Source organism: Leptonychotes weddellii, chromosome 10, assembly GCF_054177405.1.
Source record: "Leptonychotes weddellii isolate Sample4059 chromosome 10, ASM5417740v2, whole genome shotgun sequence".
Classification (NCBI taxonomy): Eukaryota; Metazoa; Chordata; class Mammalia; order Carnivora; family Phocidae; genus Leptonychotes; species Leptonychotes weddellii.
The window spans coordinates 18,479,513-18,496,372 of NC_138378.1; the positions used below are offsets into that span (position 1 = coordinate 18,479,513).

A 16,860-nucleotide genomic window follows, 5' to 3' on the forward strand; every position below is an offset into this window, starting at 1 on the left:
TGATAAATGGCTGTATCTTGGCAAGGCCAAAGCCTTCAAAGCCTCTGAACAGTAGATGGGTGTTAATGGGTGCTAATGTCACAACTGTGCCTTTAGAAGACTGAGACACCCATCATGCTCAGGGATATGTCACCACGTCTAGAGGTACCCATGTTATTACTCTGTGATACTTGCTACATGTATGTTGGCATTTCTGGTGTTTTTTGCTTTCTTTCTATATAGGTAAAGTGATTCTGGCCAAAGCAACATTGAGTCAATTTTCAATACATTATATAAAAATCAATCGTATAGTTAATTTTGTCATCAAGACAAATTCTTGATTTTACCAGTCTACCAACAAAATATGATTTTTACAGTCTAGTCATATTATAAGTTTTTAAAAAAATTTTATTAGGTTATGTTAGTCACCATACAATACATCATTAGTTTTTGATGTGGTGATTCACGATTCATTGTTTTCGTGTAACACCCAGTGCTCCATGCAGTACGTGCCCTCCTCAATACCCGTCACCAGGCTAATCCATCCTCCACCCACATATTGTAACTTTTGACCTAAAAAGATTGAAACCATTACCACCACCACCACCAACACAAGACACTTAAAAGTTCTCTTTCAAACTAGTTCTAGAAAAGTTCACCTCGAGAATTACTCTTGTCTCTTCAGTAAGTCAGCATCATGGAGAAAAAAAAAGACAAAAAAGGGCTGTTCTGTAGTAAAAGCACCTGAAGGCATAACAACATCAGACGCAAAGTCCCAGAGTGGATTCTGGTTTGAATAAATCAACTATAAAGAATATTTTAGGGAAAATGGAGAAATTTCGATATGAACTGGTTACTAGATAAAATTAAGGAACTATTACTAATTTTATTATTGTGATAATTTTATCTTTATCTATTTGAAAAGTGTTTTTGTTTTTCAGAAATGCAGACTGATATATTTAAAATGTCAGGATCTCTTGTAACTTGCTTTAAAATACTTCAGCAGAAAAAACACAAAGTTTTAAGAATGACTTGTCCTCCTGGAGAGGGGTGGAGGGATGGGGTAACCGAGGGTATTAAGGAGGGCACGTGTTGTGATGAGCACTGGGTGTTATAGACAACTAATGTTGAACACTACATCAAAAACTTATGATGTGCTATATGCTGGCTTAACTGAACATAAAAAAAAAAAAAAAAGAATGACTTATCCTTTTCTGGAAATTTAAAAATATGATGTTAAAATAAACCATCTTTACTCCAATTCTATGACAACAATCTAATGATGTTAAGAACAAATTCATCTTAAATGCAATACAAATCAGATCATGTAGCTTGATATCAAGGGTAGCTCTCTGATGTACGAAATAAGGCTGGCATCTGGGGTCAGAAGCCTGAGTTCAGATCACTTTCCTTTTCATTTATTGAATGTGTGATACTGAAGAATAACTTCTATCAGCCTATTTTATTCCATTTGTAAAACAGAGATGATAATGGCACCTCTTGTGAATTGTTTTAAAATACTTGTTTAAACCAAAAGCAAGCAAGCAAAAAGCCTCGAAACTATAAAGCCTACATAGATACATTGTTATTAATCCTAGAATCCAATTATCCCTTTATCCTTTTTTTGCATGGGCAGCTAAAACAGGAATCGTAACTATAATAAAGTTAGTATTACATTTTACTTAGAAATATTTTTCCATTAAATAGCTCATTTAATTAGGACATTCTAACCATCCAGAATGTTTTGACCAATTTAACTCTATTACTCCTATCTAATATTGACAGTCTGTTATTATAGTCTTCATTTATACTTAACTGCTTCCACCATTTTTCTCTTTGCTGCAGATAAATGTAAAATGGCAATTAATTATGCCATTTTAAAATGCTTGTTAATTTATCACCTTGTGCACGTTATCTACCAACTTCTTTGATTTTTCCCCTATGTTTATTTCCTCTTGCCTTCATCGCTTTTGTTTCCTTACATCTTTCTTTATGAAATCACAACTGACATATTATCATGAATAGGTTTCTCTAGGCTTCAAGACATGCTGATGAGCCTCAGGCAAAGAAAGAGTGTACCTCAGAGAAGTGCTACTGTTTGCAGTAGTTTCCACACCAGTACTGATCTCTGTCAGCAGCTCTGAGAGGGGAAAGTTTTCTGGAAGAAAGTAACAGCATTACAATTAATACCTCCCTTATATTTCTAAAATAAATAGTATGAAATCTAATTTCCTAATCTCTTTATACAAGTGTGCAATAAATATATGGACTGTGGTATCCTAAAATACATAATCCTAACCATTCCTCACCAAAAAGAAATCTCCCTCAAGACAAATTTTAGCTGTTCATCTAAAGCTGAGTTTTTATAGAACATGATCTGTGGTCTTTGAGGGCTTGGTTGGAAAGCAATGATCACACTTTTCCACAAACCCTGAGCTGGATGAGATTCTAGGCTAAGTATGCATTTCTAATGCTCTCATATTGCTTACATAAAAATTCATGAGAAACTTATCCAAAGCAGAATTCCTAAGGACAAATTAATATTTACACCAGAACTAGACAGTAGGTTCATGCAGAGGTGAGGGAAGTGTTCCCCCTTCCCCTTTCCAGAGGTCCTGGGATGACCAGGAGCCACATGGAGTGGGACCAACTCACAACAAGCCATTCACTGTGATATCAAGAAGAGCTATAAGTTTTACATCCACTAGTCATCACAACTAGGAAGTGCCATGGGTGTCTCCATTTAACAGATGAGTAATCTAAGGCTTAAAGAAATTGAGTGAGAGGCCGAGCCAGGATGCCAATACAGGCTTGCTGAACTCCAGCTCCAGCTTCTGGCCACCATACCACATCTGTGCTGTGTCTCCCTAGACATTCAGCAAGTCATTGTCATTCTACAATAATTTTACTTATGGACAAAGTCCTTACACACAGTACCTATATCATCATAGCGCTCCACCCAGACTACAGAAACTCTGGTCTCAGGTCCAAGGGGAGGCACAGGGCGACCCTGAGGCAGCTTCTTCATTCTGGAACTGGGACTAAGCTATATGAGATAGAGAAAAGCAGAAAAGGAGAAGGGGGAGGGAAAAAAAAGAAGCGGCTTAACAAAACTACCCAGCCACATATTCAACAAGCTGCCCAGTGATGTAAATATCAAGTCATGGAAAATCACTTGAGGAAAAAAGTGAAATATATTTGCAAAAAAGCTCTTCTTTGACTCCTGTTTATCAAGTCTCAACCTAGAACAAAGAAATGAAGGTCTTAAATTCTCAAAGAAGGTAAGGAATACTGACCAATTATACTTCACATTAATAAAAATAAAACTTGTGGGCGGGGTGCTTGGGTAGCTCAGTCGGTTGGGCATCCAACTCTTGGTTTCAGCTCAGGTCCTGATCTTGGGGTCGTGGGATCGAGCCCCGTGTCTGCTGGAGATTTTCTGCCTCTCCCTCTGCCCCTCCACCCACTAGTGTGCGTTCTTTCCCTCTAAAATAAATGGATAAAGAAGATGTGGTCCATATATACAATGGACTATTACTCAGCCATCAGAAAGGATGAATACCGAACATTTGCATCAACATGGATGGAACTGGAGGAGATTATACTAAGTGAAATAAGTCAAACAGAGAAAGACAATTATCATATGGTTTCACTTATTTGTGGAACATAAGGAATAGCATGGAGGACATTAGGAGAAGGAAGGGAAAAATGAAGGGGGGGGGACATCAGAGGGGGAGACGAACCATGAGAGACTATGGACTCCGGGAATCAAACTGAGGGTTTTAGAGGGAAGGGGGGTGAGGGGATGGGTGAGCCTGGTGACGGGTATTAAGAAGGGCACATATTGCATGGAGCACTGGGTGTTATAGGCAACAATGAATCATGGAACACAACATCAAAAACTAATGATGTACTGTATGGTGACTAACATAATAAAAAATTATTTAAAAAATAAAATAAAATAAAATAAAATAAATGGATAAATAAAGTCTTTGAAAATTTTTTGGGCAATGTCTTAATGAGGGCTTCAAAGGATTTGAGTCTATCCATCTATGGCCAGCAAGCAGAATGCTTTCCTCACCACAGCAATGTCACTTGTTTGCCTGGGGAGCCTAATCTCTAAAATGTCCCATCAGCAAGTTACTTCTAGTTCTCATTTCTAGGCCAGAAGTTTCCTACTGCAATCCAGGCCATAAAAGTCCTTTTTCTTGTCAACAGAAAGAAAAAAAGAGTTGCTTATGTCTTTGCTATCATGCAGTTTGCTTCTGGCTTCCCCGCCCACCTGATGGGCTTGAAGTTTTTCTCAAGGGCAAGCAGGGCTCTGTGGCTCCCCTTTAGCAAACTGGTGCTCTGAGCACCACCACTTTGAGGGCATGCAGCAGGGATGAGTTTATGCTAAAGCCCTAAACAAAGCTATGTGGACAGAAGAGAGACTCTCGTATCTAAGTTGAATTTTAAAAATAAAATTGCTTTATTAGCACAGAAATATACCTGTGTTCAGCAGATAACAGAGACGATGGCAATTCCCCTAGATTATTATTTCCATTTCTATTTGTGTTGTGGCAGTCACAGAAAATGACTAAGAGATCTTCCCCAAATTGGTGGCAGACACCAACCATACTCACAGATCATTTTCTTAGCATGGCTCCTAATCAGCTCTGAATCTCTGACTTCAGCCCTAGATTTAAAGGGCTCCTATGGGGCACCTGGGTGGCTCAGTCAGTTAAGCGTCTGCCTTCAGCTCAGGTCCTGATCCTGTAGTCCCGGGATTAAGAATCAGGCTCCAGGCTCAGCGAGGAGTCTGCTTCTCCCTCTGCCCTTCCCCTTACTCATGCCCTCTCTTTCTCTCTCAAATGAATAAAATCTTTAAAAAAAAAAAAAAAAAAAGGGCTTCTATGATTAGGTCAGGCCTACCTGGGTAATCTCCCTTTTGATCAACTCAAAGTAACCTTAATAATTATATCCACAAAATCCCTTTTGCTATATAATGTAACATACTCACATGATATCTCATCATATTGACAGGTTCTACCCACACAAGGGGAGGACACCATACAGGGACAAGAGTCCCTGGGGGTCATCTTAGAATTCAGCCTAACACAGTGGCCTTTTTTCCTATAACCTTAATAAACTCACTCAGTAGATCTAGTAGATTTTTTAAAAAAGATTCCTCAGGGTTTCTACATATATGATCATGTCATCTGCAAATACATACAGTATTACTTCTCCTTTCTAATCCTTATGTACTTTAATTCTTTTTCTTGTCATATTTCCCTGTATAGGACTCCATGTTAAATACAAGTGGTGAGAGCAGACATCCTTGCTTTGTCCTCCATTCACGGGGAAAGCAGTCAACAATACTGTATAGCGTAATCTTAACTCTAGGCTTCCAGTAGAGCTCTGTCTCAGGTTGAGAAAGTTCTCTTCTATTCAGAGTTTGCTGAAAGTCATGAATGAATGTTGAATTTTATGTCAACTGCTTTTTCTGTATCTAATGAGATAATATTTTTCTTTTTTTAATTAGTAGTGTGAAAATTAATAAAGGGAAACCTCACTAAAGTGGGAGGCTAGAAAAAGGAGCCATACCACCCAATAGCAATTACATGAAGAACTGTCCATTACAGACCACAACAGAAGAATCATCAACAGGAAAGAATCATCAATTATAGGCCCCACCAGAAAAGATGTACACAGGATCTCCTGCCAAGAAATCCACTGCAACTCAGCCAATGAGAAACCTTGGTCAGTCATTCTCATCCTGAACTCTTGCTTTTCTCCAATGGATTTCCGCTCAGAACGACCCCTCCCAACTTCCTCCTCATTCTCCATAAAATGATGTTCCTCTCCTTCGTTTGCTGGATTTGCCAATAGTTTTGCCATAGCTTGCATGTCCCCAATTGGAATTCTTTGCTATTTTTGAGTAAACCCATTTTTGCTGATAAAATAAGTTTTATTTTTAAGGTTAGTAGTAGTCTGCAAAGTGTAAGTAATAAAAATGTGGTGCCTTAAAGATTTTGGATTTTAAGGGATAACTATACTGACATTCAGAAAAGGAGTACAAGGACCACCAATCACTGAATATTAGATCTGGCTGAAATCCTACATTACCACCCTACAAAGACATGTTCATCTCCAAACTGTATTCTATGAAACCTTTTAAATATGCAACTCCTGATTTTCAAAATCAGTCTACTTCAGAAAGTCTTAAACAACTTAACTGTTTTTCCTGAATTAATTTTTTTAAAGATTTTATTTATTTATTTGACACACAAAGAGCACAAGTAGGGGGAGCAGGCAGAGGGAGAGGGAGAAGCAGGCTTCCCACTGAGCAGGGAGCCCGACGCAGGGCTTGATCCCAGGACCCTGGGATCATGACCTGAGCTGAAGGCAGATGCTTAACAACTGAGCCACCCAGGCACTCCTTCCTAAATTAATTTTAAAGGTCAATACTTCTCCTGCATCCTCTCTCAGGCATATATATGTTAACCCTTGAACAATGCAGGGGTTGGGGTGCTGATTCCTCTCCATGCAGTTAAAAATCCAAGTGTAACTTTTGATTCTCCAAAAATTTAACTACTAATAGCCTATTGTTGAAGAGAAGTCTTACCAATAATATAGTCGATTAACACATATTTTGTATATTAGATATATTATGTATTGTAAAGCTAGAGAAAATGTTATTAAGAAAATCATAAGGTAGAGAAAATACATTTACAATACTGTACTGCATTTGTTAAAAAAAAAAAAATCCACATATAAGTCGACCCACGTAGTTTAAACCCCTGTTGTTCAAGAGTCAACTTTATTTATGTTAAAAACTACTTTCATGGGGAAGGAGCCAAATTAAAATCCTGTAAAATCAAAGAATGGTTCAATCAAGTTTACACTTCTTTTGTCTGTCTTATTATTTGTTATAAATCAATCTTCCCACATTTATGAAATTGTTCTATACCCTCCTACCACTCACTTGCCACTTTCCAGTAAGGATAAAGAAGTAACATGAGGAGAAAACAAAAATAAAGACATAACATCTACTTATACGGCAAGAAAAATGGTGTAAAAGTAAAATGCTCCCCTCTTGTGGCCGCTGTGTGCCTCACTCATCGTGTCTAGTCACACACTGGGCTAGTGTCCAAAGTGCTGCCATTTGTATAGAGAAGACTTGTAAAGTCAAATGGTGCATGAGTAAAGATGTGGAACGTACAGCTGCTGTTGTACCCTTCTTTTTTTTAAGGTTTTGAGAGTGAGCGAGTGTGTGCATGAGCGGAAGGGAGGGGCAGAGGGTGAGGGAGAAGCAGACTCCCTGCTGAGCATGGAGCCCAACTTGGGGCTCGATCCCAGGACCCCAAGATCATGACCTGAGCTGAAAGGCAGACATTTAACCGACTGAGCCACCCAGGCGCCCCACTACTGTTATACCTTTAGTGGATATTACGGGGACCAAATAAAAACCTAGGCCTGAGAAGGAACGGGTGAGAGACCCAAGCATGGTACCAGAATGACCAAATCAAGGAAAACAACAGAGGCTGTCCTAGAATGATCTACTTGTTGCAAACTGAAAAAAAGAAAATTGTGAGAATTTGACTTTAAAAAATTAAGATACTAATGAATCAGTACTGCTCTCACTGCTCTCTAGGTTACAGTTAAAAGGTTGATTAAAGGCATGATTCTATAATTACCCCTACTGCATGACAAATTTTCAGAGCTGTATCAACGAAGTTACTTACCCGCTGTGAGGAATTAAGATTGTCTGTGTGATTAGGGAAAAGCTCAAGTGTCAGGGATGGCTGTTTCAGAATTCCAGGCATAAGATCCATATTTGAATCACTATCTTGGTCTGATATGTTACTTTCCAATGAATCGGCTACAGGGTAAAGAAAAAAATCAATTATATTTACTACTTCTTTAAGAGAAGTGTTTAAACTAATTATGCTAATAGTCTAACCTAAGTCACTTAAGAGAAGCACTGCCTCTAGACAAAAGGTTGGTAAACTTTTTCTGTAAAGGGTCAGTAAATATTTTAGGCTTTGCTGGCTTTGTAGGTCTCTACTGCATATTCTTTTTTGTACTTTATTTACAACCCTAAAAATGTAGAAAGTGTACTTGGTGGTCTGATTTTGGCCTGTGCACCACAGCATGCCAGCTCCTGTGCTACAGGATAACTGAGGTAAGACGAGAAAATATTTTGACTTTTCAGATGCAGAATATAAGACATCTGTTATTCTCTGAATTATTTTGATTACATATTCAATCATGTAGCATGGTACCAAGTGGCACTGGGGCATTCCAAAGCTACAGAGGACCTAGTCTCTGTGACTAAGAAGTGATTTGGTTGGAGACAAGCACACAGAGAGTCAGAAAAAACAAACACAAAGACAAATCTCAAGACACGGGAGGAGGCTGAGTCAGAGCAGGAGCACAGTCGGAACTCAGAACGTTTCATGACAAGAGGTGAAGACCCAACTGTGGCAACTAAAGTATAAGGACAAGGCTCTAGCTCTGTTGGTGCAAACAGGCTGGGCTACAGACGAAGCAGGGACTCAACTCACAGAGGACAAATGGGGCCTGGCTTCTGGAATTAGGGTAGTAGATCACAGCCTTGACATGAAGGCAAATAGCTGCTAGGGATACTGACCTAGACCATGGAAGGCCGCTCCTGCCAGGGAAACAACTGGCCTGAGAATATAAAACGGGGTAGGGGGCCTAGTGTGGGAAATCAAGGGTCCCAGTACAAAGGTCAGGAGGCTGCCAAAGCAAGGGCACGAGAAAAGTCATTAGCCTAGAGATGAGACCATGACAGTGTGATGTATAGCAGCCCATCCTACAGATGGTCTCAATGAAGAAGGTGAAATTTTCCACCTACTGCCTGGTCAGGCACAAAGAAATGGACTTAATTTGCAAGAAGCAAAGGTTCTAGGCCAGATAAGACTATGGGTTCAGACTGAGAAGTAATAATCACCCCTGATTCTTTGGAAGAACAGGCTTAATTCGCCACCTTTTCTAGGCTGTGAAGTTTCTCCTACTTGGTGTCAGAAGATCAGCCAGATGCTATCTTCCAATTGTAGAGAGTCTCCCAATTGTAGGATTCTCTGGGGTTTGACATAAGGCTCTCACGTGGAAACAGGCAAGTAGGTGGGGGCTCATTCATAAATAGAGAAAAAATGAATAAACTGGAAAACAAGACTTCTATGTATTGATTAATTAAAGAAAGACAAAAAACAGGTTGAAGTGGGTCCCTTTCTCTACTTAAAGATTATTAAGAGAGGTTCAGTCTACCTGTCTTTAACTAGTGTCCTTAAGAAAGTTAAGAAGAGCTAACATCCTATACCTCTGCATAATCTAAATGCTATCATGCCTTAGAAGTTAAACAATGACTCAGATGACTTCAGAATCTTTCCCAATGCAAAAATACTGCACAAACCAGTGAATACAAAAAATAGATTTTAAAACAGCACCATACAAAAAATGCTCTTACTTAAGGACTCCACAGGAGAAGGAACTACAAAAGCTATTTCAGTAAGGGCATCGGCATAATACAGCACCTTCTTCTGTCCATTGAAAATGCTAGCCCCAACATCTTCAGAGGTAATCACTTCATCTAGGAATGAGAAACACTCCATTACTGCTCCAAAAAAGTGGGAAAAATCAGTTTCATCCTGCTTCATGAAATTTTAACTGTTAATAAAATGGTATTCAACAGAAGGCACGTTTCCAGCAAGAACCAATGAGTGTATAAGAAGAATAAACCATAAATGTTCATCAAATGTCTTTACACTAACTTTAAATAATAAAATCTTAATTTCAGTTTCTGAAACTACTCTAAATTAGGCCACTTCTGATTAGCAGAGACTTGAACTCATCTGTATGAGGCAGATTATGAAAACAGTTTTTTGGGAAGAGGTAATAATCCAAAGGAAGATGACCACCACAGACCTCTGAAAGGAGTTAGGGCAGGTGTCTGTGTGTTTTATACTCTTGCTTTCAAGGCATTTCTGTCCCTGGTGTCTCTCTACTTCTCCTCAGCTCTGCTTCTGCTCTACTTTCCTCAATGGTCAGTGACAGAACATAAAATGTACAGGCATTTTGAGTAATAGTATCTGCTCTGAGCCAGCAAGAATGAATTAACAAAAGTAACATTCCTGACAGCTAGTATAGTTCTCAATTAAAACGAACATAATGCCTTACCAATAATACATAAAAGACCAACAACCTGACAAAAAACTGGGAAGAGGAAATGAACAAGTAGTCCTGACTCAGGAGAGAAATAAAAATATGAAAAAATGCTGAAACTCAATCATTTCTCAGCTAACAGATTGGAAGATACCTAATGTGGGTGAGGATGTGGCAAACAGAAGTTTAGACCAGAGGTTAACAAACTTTCTCTGTAAAGGATCAGATAGTAAATAAGGCTTTGTAGGCCAAATGGTCTCTGCCACAACGACTCAAATATGAAAGCACTGTAGCATGAAAGCCGTCATAAACAATACATAAACAGGTGTGGCTGAGTTCCAATAAAACTTTATTTGCAAAAACAGGGAGCGCTGTAGTTTGCCAACTCCTGGTTTAGACAGTGGGAAGGCACATTGCGTCTACTGTAGTAGACACTTTGCTTACTGCCCCAACACCCACTCTGTCTTCCCCCACTCTGTAGCAGGTGTGACCCGTGTGGAATTGACCCTTCATACCAGCTGTACCTTGTCTTTAGCTCTCTACCAGGGTCATTCCATCTCTCTCGCCATGGCAACAGGTTTGGAGTGGCCAAACCACTGTGTATCTCAGGACCTGGATGTAGGGAGGTTCTGAGACCCAGCTAATCTCTTCTCTTCAGGCTAGGGTTGGTATGTGAATGTAAAGCCTGGTACGGCCTTTTTGTACTATGAGAGAAGCCAGGCTAGGAACAAAGTCAATATACGAACAGCAGAGCTAAAGGAAAATTGCTGAGCAAGAGAATGGGGTGCTGATCAAATGACAACAAAAATGTATACTAACCTCTGGAATTTTCATTTACATCAGACAATAAATGACCCTTAAAATATAAGCCAGTTTGGGTCAAGTTTTCTGTTACTGCAACCATAAGCAACCAATGATATTTTTATCTAATTGAAAAATGTGCATATCCTTTATCAATTCACTTATAGGAATTAAATATACTCAAGCATATATTAAAGGATATGTGGAAATTAAAATTAGAGTATATCCCCAAATACTTCGATTCAAACTTGACTGAAATTAGAAAAAATGACAGGTCACAAGTCACCATGGTATTCAGTGAGAAACCCCGAGAGAGTACAATCTTGCTGACAGAGCAACTCTGATAATTCAAAGCACTGGATACAGGTATCACCCACTTCAGAGATAATATTAACTCTTCAGTGACTTCAGGAGCCCTCAGAACAAAGAGCATTAGCCAGGTAGTGCAAAGGTCTTAAACTTAAATTTATACTTGCTCTGGTACTTACTATCATGATTATAGTTCCTCAAGAAGATTTGTAGATACGGGCATGAATCTCTCCAAGATAGCTGTTTACTACAAAGGTTTCTATATAATATCCCAAGAATGTGGGGCACCTGCGTGGCTCAGATGTTAAGCCTCTGCCTTTGGCTCAGGTCATGATCCCAGGGTCCCGAGACCGAGCTCCGCATTGGGCTCCCTGCTCAGCGGGAGGCCTGCTTCTCCCTTTCCCACTTCCCCTGCTTGTGTTCCCTCTCTCGCTGTGTCTCTCTCTATCAAATAAATAAATAAAATCTTAAAAAAAAAAAATCCCAAGAATGTAACCTTTAATTATAGCCACAAAGTCTATAAAACACACCTGTTAATAGAAAACTGTATTGGACAAAATATATGTTAGCAAAGATAAATCTCAATTTATTATAATACTCTTACAGAAAACAGAATTTGTTCACTCACAATATAAAAGGGAACTTATTAGCCTTATGTTATTTAAGCCATGAATTTTATATTAACTAACTTTATCTATCTGTCTATAATTTTTTTCCCCCATATATACAGAAGACATCTGAAAGAATATACAAACTAGTGTTAAGTGGCCTCTTCTAAGGACTCGAATTAGGGGAAGAAAACTTTTCTTTAATATACTTAATGGTTTGTTTGTTTCTTTGTAAAATAAGACTACAAACTTATAGTAAAGAGGGAGATATCAAGAACAACAAAACAAGAAAAAACAATGACCATTATGAGTTTTACCTTGTTCAGGTCCTTCACCATCGTCGCAACTGTTAATAGACCAACTGGTGGAAACATGCCCAGTCCAACCAGGGTGTCTGCCCACATCTACTGACCAGCCAAGGGAAAGCAAAAATTCTAGGAAATGTGGCTGAACATTTCTGGAAGATTCCACATTCTTTAAAATCTGAAATACATACCAATCATCAGCTATAATGGAGGAAACAAAAGAGCATATCAAAATAAATCTCCATAAAAATTAGTTAGCTTTGAAGTATCTGACAAATTAAGTCTAAGCTCAGAATAAACTTGGGAATACATCCCTATAGTTAAAAATGATGCTTCTAGTTAGACAGATTTGGGTTCAAATCCTGGCTGGGCCTTGGGAAAGTTTCTGAACCTCACTGTTTCAGTGTCTTCAACTCTAAAGTAGGGATAATAATGATGTTTGTGAAGATTAAGTGAGATAATGCAAGTAAAGCCTTTAGCTTCCTCTCTAGCAAAAACAATTACTAAACTAGACGTGTTTACTAAAAGCAAATTAAAACTGCTATGTCCCCGTCTTCACAGACTTTACTGTCTGGTTAGTGAGACACATTACACAGGTATGTGATTATTTTATTACACATCATGGCAAAGGATATAAAAAGTACAAATCTATTAAAAATTCAATAAAGATTAGGTATAATAAGCGAGAAAACATCCTCCTCTTAGTCCAAAGAAGAGAATGCAGCCATTCCAGAAAAAAATAAAGCGACCAGAAGGTTCTCCCCTCTTAACTAAATACCAGATTTAATACCTGGGCTTTTCACTGGCCTCGAAAAGTCCCTAAAACCATGGTTCTCATGGGGGTGATTTCCCCTCTAGGGGGCAACTGGAATGTCTGAAGACATTTTGTCATCACAATTTGTGGGGTACTACTGGTGTCTAGTGAGTAGAGGCCAAAGATGCTGCTAAATGTCCTATTTATAGGACAGCTCCCATAACAAAGAATTATCTAGGCTAAAACAGCAATAGCACTGCTGTTGAAAACCCTATGCCAAGGGAAGGAAAATGAGAAATCCTCTACAAATTATGAATGAAAAGGGGGGAATATATCAAAATCACCAAGGGAATATTTTTTCTTGAACATTTCATTAAACTTTTTATTCAGTAATAATTATAAAACATTTATTTAACTTTTATTTAATTTTGCATTGTTATTTCCGTTGTGAGAATAAATGACTAAAATATTAAGTGATTTACCTGATCTATAGTTCTTAATCTAAGATCATTCAACTTATAATTTAATATCTGCAGTAGAATATTAAAAGTATGTAGTATGTACGACATCTATAAAACACATAATCATACAACACGAAAGCAAAGAGTATAAGGATCACCTGACACTGAACACAGCACCTGACACTGAACACAGCAATAGATATCACTGTTGATAGCACTCAAAATCAGCATACAGAGATTTGAGGCATTCTTGAATTCAGAGAGGGGTGAGCTGACACTGATTCTATAGGACCAGGGAAACATAAATCTGCCACCTGGGCAATTTCTTAAACATGAGATTCTCTTAGACCACTGCAGACCTTCTACACAGCATCAGCAGAAGAAGGATCCTAGAATCACTATTTTTAAAACTCTCCAACTGACAGTGACAGAGTTGGTCCACAAGTCACAGATGTGGTTCATCAATACTAATCTATGTCAAGACCATACAGAGGCCTGATCAAATCAAAATATGGGATGTTCCCTCTATTACCTGTTAATCCACTGGGCGAAAATTGCCAGTCCATCATGTCTTAAATACTTCTCGTTAAAAGTACACCTATGTAGTTCACCCACAGCCCTTCACAGTCCTATAAGTGTCAGGAACCTGATTGACAGCCACTTCCAGTTTTCTTTCAATTAAAATTTTTATTCAGAAGTGGAAGTTTTAAATAAACAATTTCTGAAAAGTCAGTCAAGACACAATAGATGAGTCAAATTCAACCTGCTGGCCACTGGCTGGCAGCTAGAAATTAATCTAAAGCTACCCTGCAGCTAGGGAAGGTAGGGCTCAGACATTCTATAGGAGGCTGCAAAGACTGCAATGCTCTAATCACTCTCAGTTCCTAGAAAGCTAAGGAAACTGAATTAGTTTAAGAGCTACCTCAACAGTTTGTGTCTTCTTTCACAGGAAGGAGAAAAATGGCCCTATTATTGTTATACGAATGAACCATGCATGAGAATTCTTCCAAACAAATCCTCAACCCCTGCAATCAACCCCACTCTGGGGTTCTTTCAAAAACCTGGACTCCACTAGTCTCACCTCCAGCTATCATAAGCCCACATTCTCCCAAGCTCCAAAGTATACTGGACTCCAGTGAATTTTGTGAAGATGGAATTCTCTCTTACCTTCAGGGCCATTACACATGCTACGACTTTGTTAGTAACAACCTGCTTCTACCTTTTTACCTACTCTCAATGTAACCACAGATTATCAGCTAAAATGTCTTTTTCTACTAACCTTCTCAAAACGAGATTAGGTTTTCCTGTTGATGGCTACTATAACATGCTTCTAATTAGCACATTTTATTATGGTTGCTTATTTAGTCATCTGTCTTCCCCTTTAGACAGTAGTTCTGGGACTCAGATACCTTGTAGATCTGATCTGATCTCAGATACCTTGTAGTTCACCACTGTAACCCTGGCACCTGATAGTGGACACTTAATAAATATTTATTGAATCAATAGCATGAGATGAGAAGAACTTTCTCATAAAGCAATCTCATTTTCTAGCAGTTCACCAATTATTTGAAATAGTGCTTCTAATAGAAATATTTTGTGACTTTGGTAAATTTTTTAAGGTATGATCAGTTTGATTAGCTAACAGTGTTATAAGGGTTACAGTAAAATTCCAATATCATGTAGTCATAGTGCCCTACACATCTAATACCGTATTTGATAAATCTTCCTTTGGTCCTTTCCTAGTCAAAAGTTGGTAACTGCCTGCCTATTCCATGTTTCAACTATTCATTTCCAATAGACACTTCAAATCTCTTGTCATTTACTCTCAGTTTTCCCATTATCCCTCATCTTATATCTTTCTTCATCCTTCTACTCTCTTTGATACATGCACCAACTTAAGTCTTCTTTAACCTAAGTTTTACTTAAGCCTTCCACTTCTGTCTTTTACATTATTTCAGGGTGTTCTTTTCCCCGCCGTACGCTATTGCATGCCTCAACTGAAATTACTTGCTTGTGAAATTACCTGGAAGGTGAGCTCCTCGAGGGGAAAGACTGTTACTCACTTCTATACCCAGGCACGGTGAGCCACACAGAAAATGTTCAGTAAACATCTGTTGCTGTTTTTCATCTTCTTAAGCAACTGAGCCTAGCTTTAGCTTTTTGTGGTTAACCTTCCGTATTTCAGTTTCTTTTGTCCTATCAACCTGAATTCTTCAAGGGGAAGAAAGACACACTATGGCTCCTCTCTAAATCACATTCGAGCGTCGAAAGACTTAGGACTCTGGGCATCACAATTTTCATTAATTTCATTCTGAACTGGTTCACAATTCTTTAAGCATCAAGTATAACCTCCCTCCTATTACGGATAAACACAAGCCAAGTAAAACTTTTTAACACTTATAGCATAAAAAATTATCCCCAAAATTCAGAAATCTTACCTCCTGGTTTGTTTTCTGACCTGGTTTCATATAGAAAATAAAAACTGTGTCAAAGGGACGACATGGCAAGAGATCCAGATACCCAATGTCATCAAAAAATCCAGGTATCGTGGAGTCAAGTGCAATAAGGTGAGGAGGTAGGCGACTATTTGCAGGCTCCTACCACCAAAGGAAGAAAGGAGAAATTATCATCTCTTTTCACTATTCTAATTATAAAAGCAATACTTGCTCATGGTTTAATAAATATTAAGTAAAAAAATTATAAAGTGGCAGGAATAAGCACAACCATTATCCTGAACTAGAAAAGCTATTTAACATTCTTGTATACTTCCTTTCAATTGCTTTTTTTGTCAAAGACAATGGAGATCATACTATATATATAATTTTGGATCCTATTTTCTCTGTAATATATCACGCTTTCTAGAAAAAAATAAAAAAATTCATGGGGGGAGCCTGGGTGACTCAGTGGGTTAAGTAGCCGACTCGATTTTGGCTCTGGTCATGATCTCAGGATTGTGAGATTGAGCCCCACATTGGGCTCAATGCTGGAGCCTGCTTGAGATTCTTTCTCTCCCTCTCCCTATGCCCCTCCACCCACTTGTGAGAGCTCAGAGTAATGTTCATACTCTCCATCACCAACTCACTTTTCTATAACACAGAACATTTTCCATTGATGTGCTGAAACCCAAAACCAGCAATGTTGCCCCTGCTTTCCTAAAAAGTTAACCTTTGGCCTTTAACCAAGTAGCTACTAGGGAGTGAGGGCAGGGGACAACTTGTGCAATGAGCAACTTCTTGCCTAGCACATGTCAGTTGTGCTTTTCAAAACAAAGAGGCCTTAGTACAAACCCCAAATCCGCCTCGGGCAAGCTATTTCACATTTCTGAGCCTGTTTCCACATCTGTAAAATAGGGATAGTATCATTTTCTTTGTAAAACTGTTTTAAGGATAATGGAATTAAGAATAATGGCAATAGGGGTGCCTGGGTGGCTCAGTCGGTTAAGCATCTGCCTTCAGCTCAGGTCATAATCTCAG

General features: G+C 38.6%; 1 protein-coding gene across 3 annotated transcripts in view; it reads right to left on the reverse strand.

Moving 5' to 3' along the window:
- Window positions 1–16,860, reverse strand: part of RALGAPB (Ral GTPase activating protein non-catalytic subunit beta) — an 84,918-nt gene that overhangs the window by 5,530 nt on the left and 62,528 nt on the right. For all 3 annotated transcript variants that reach the window (XM_081832790.1, XM_081832789.1, XM_081832791.1), the window contains 6 exons: window positions 15,826–15,984; window positions 12,185–12,350; window positions 9,455–9,577; window positions 7,707–7,843; window positions 2,917–3,025; window positions 2,059–2,137 (listed from right to left, as the gene is read on the reverse strand). In XM_081832790.1, the coding sequence (XP_081688916.1) occupies window positions 2,059–2,137; window positions 2,917–3,025; window positions 7,707–7,843; window positions 9,455–9,577; window positions 12,185–12,350; window positions 15,826–15,984 (773 nt within the window). The remainder of the gene's footprint in view (window positions 1–2,058; window positions 2,138–2,916; window positions 3,026–7,706; window positions 7,844–9,454; window positions 9,578–12,184; window positions 12,351–15,825; window positions 15,985–16,860) is intronic.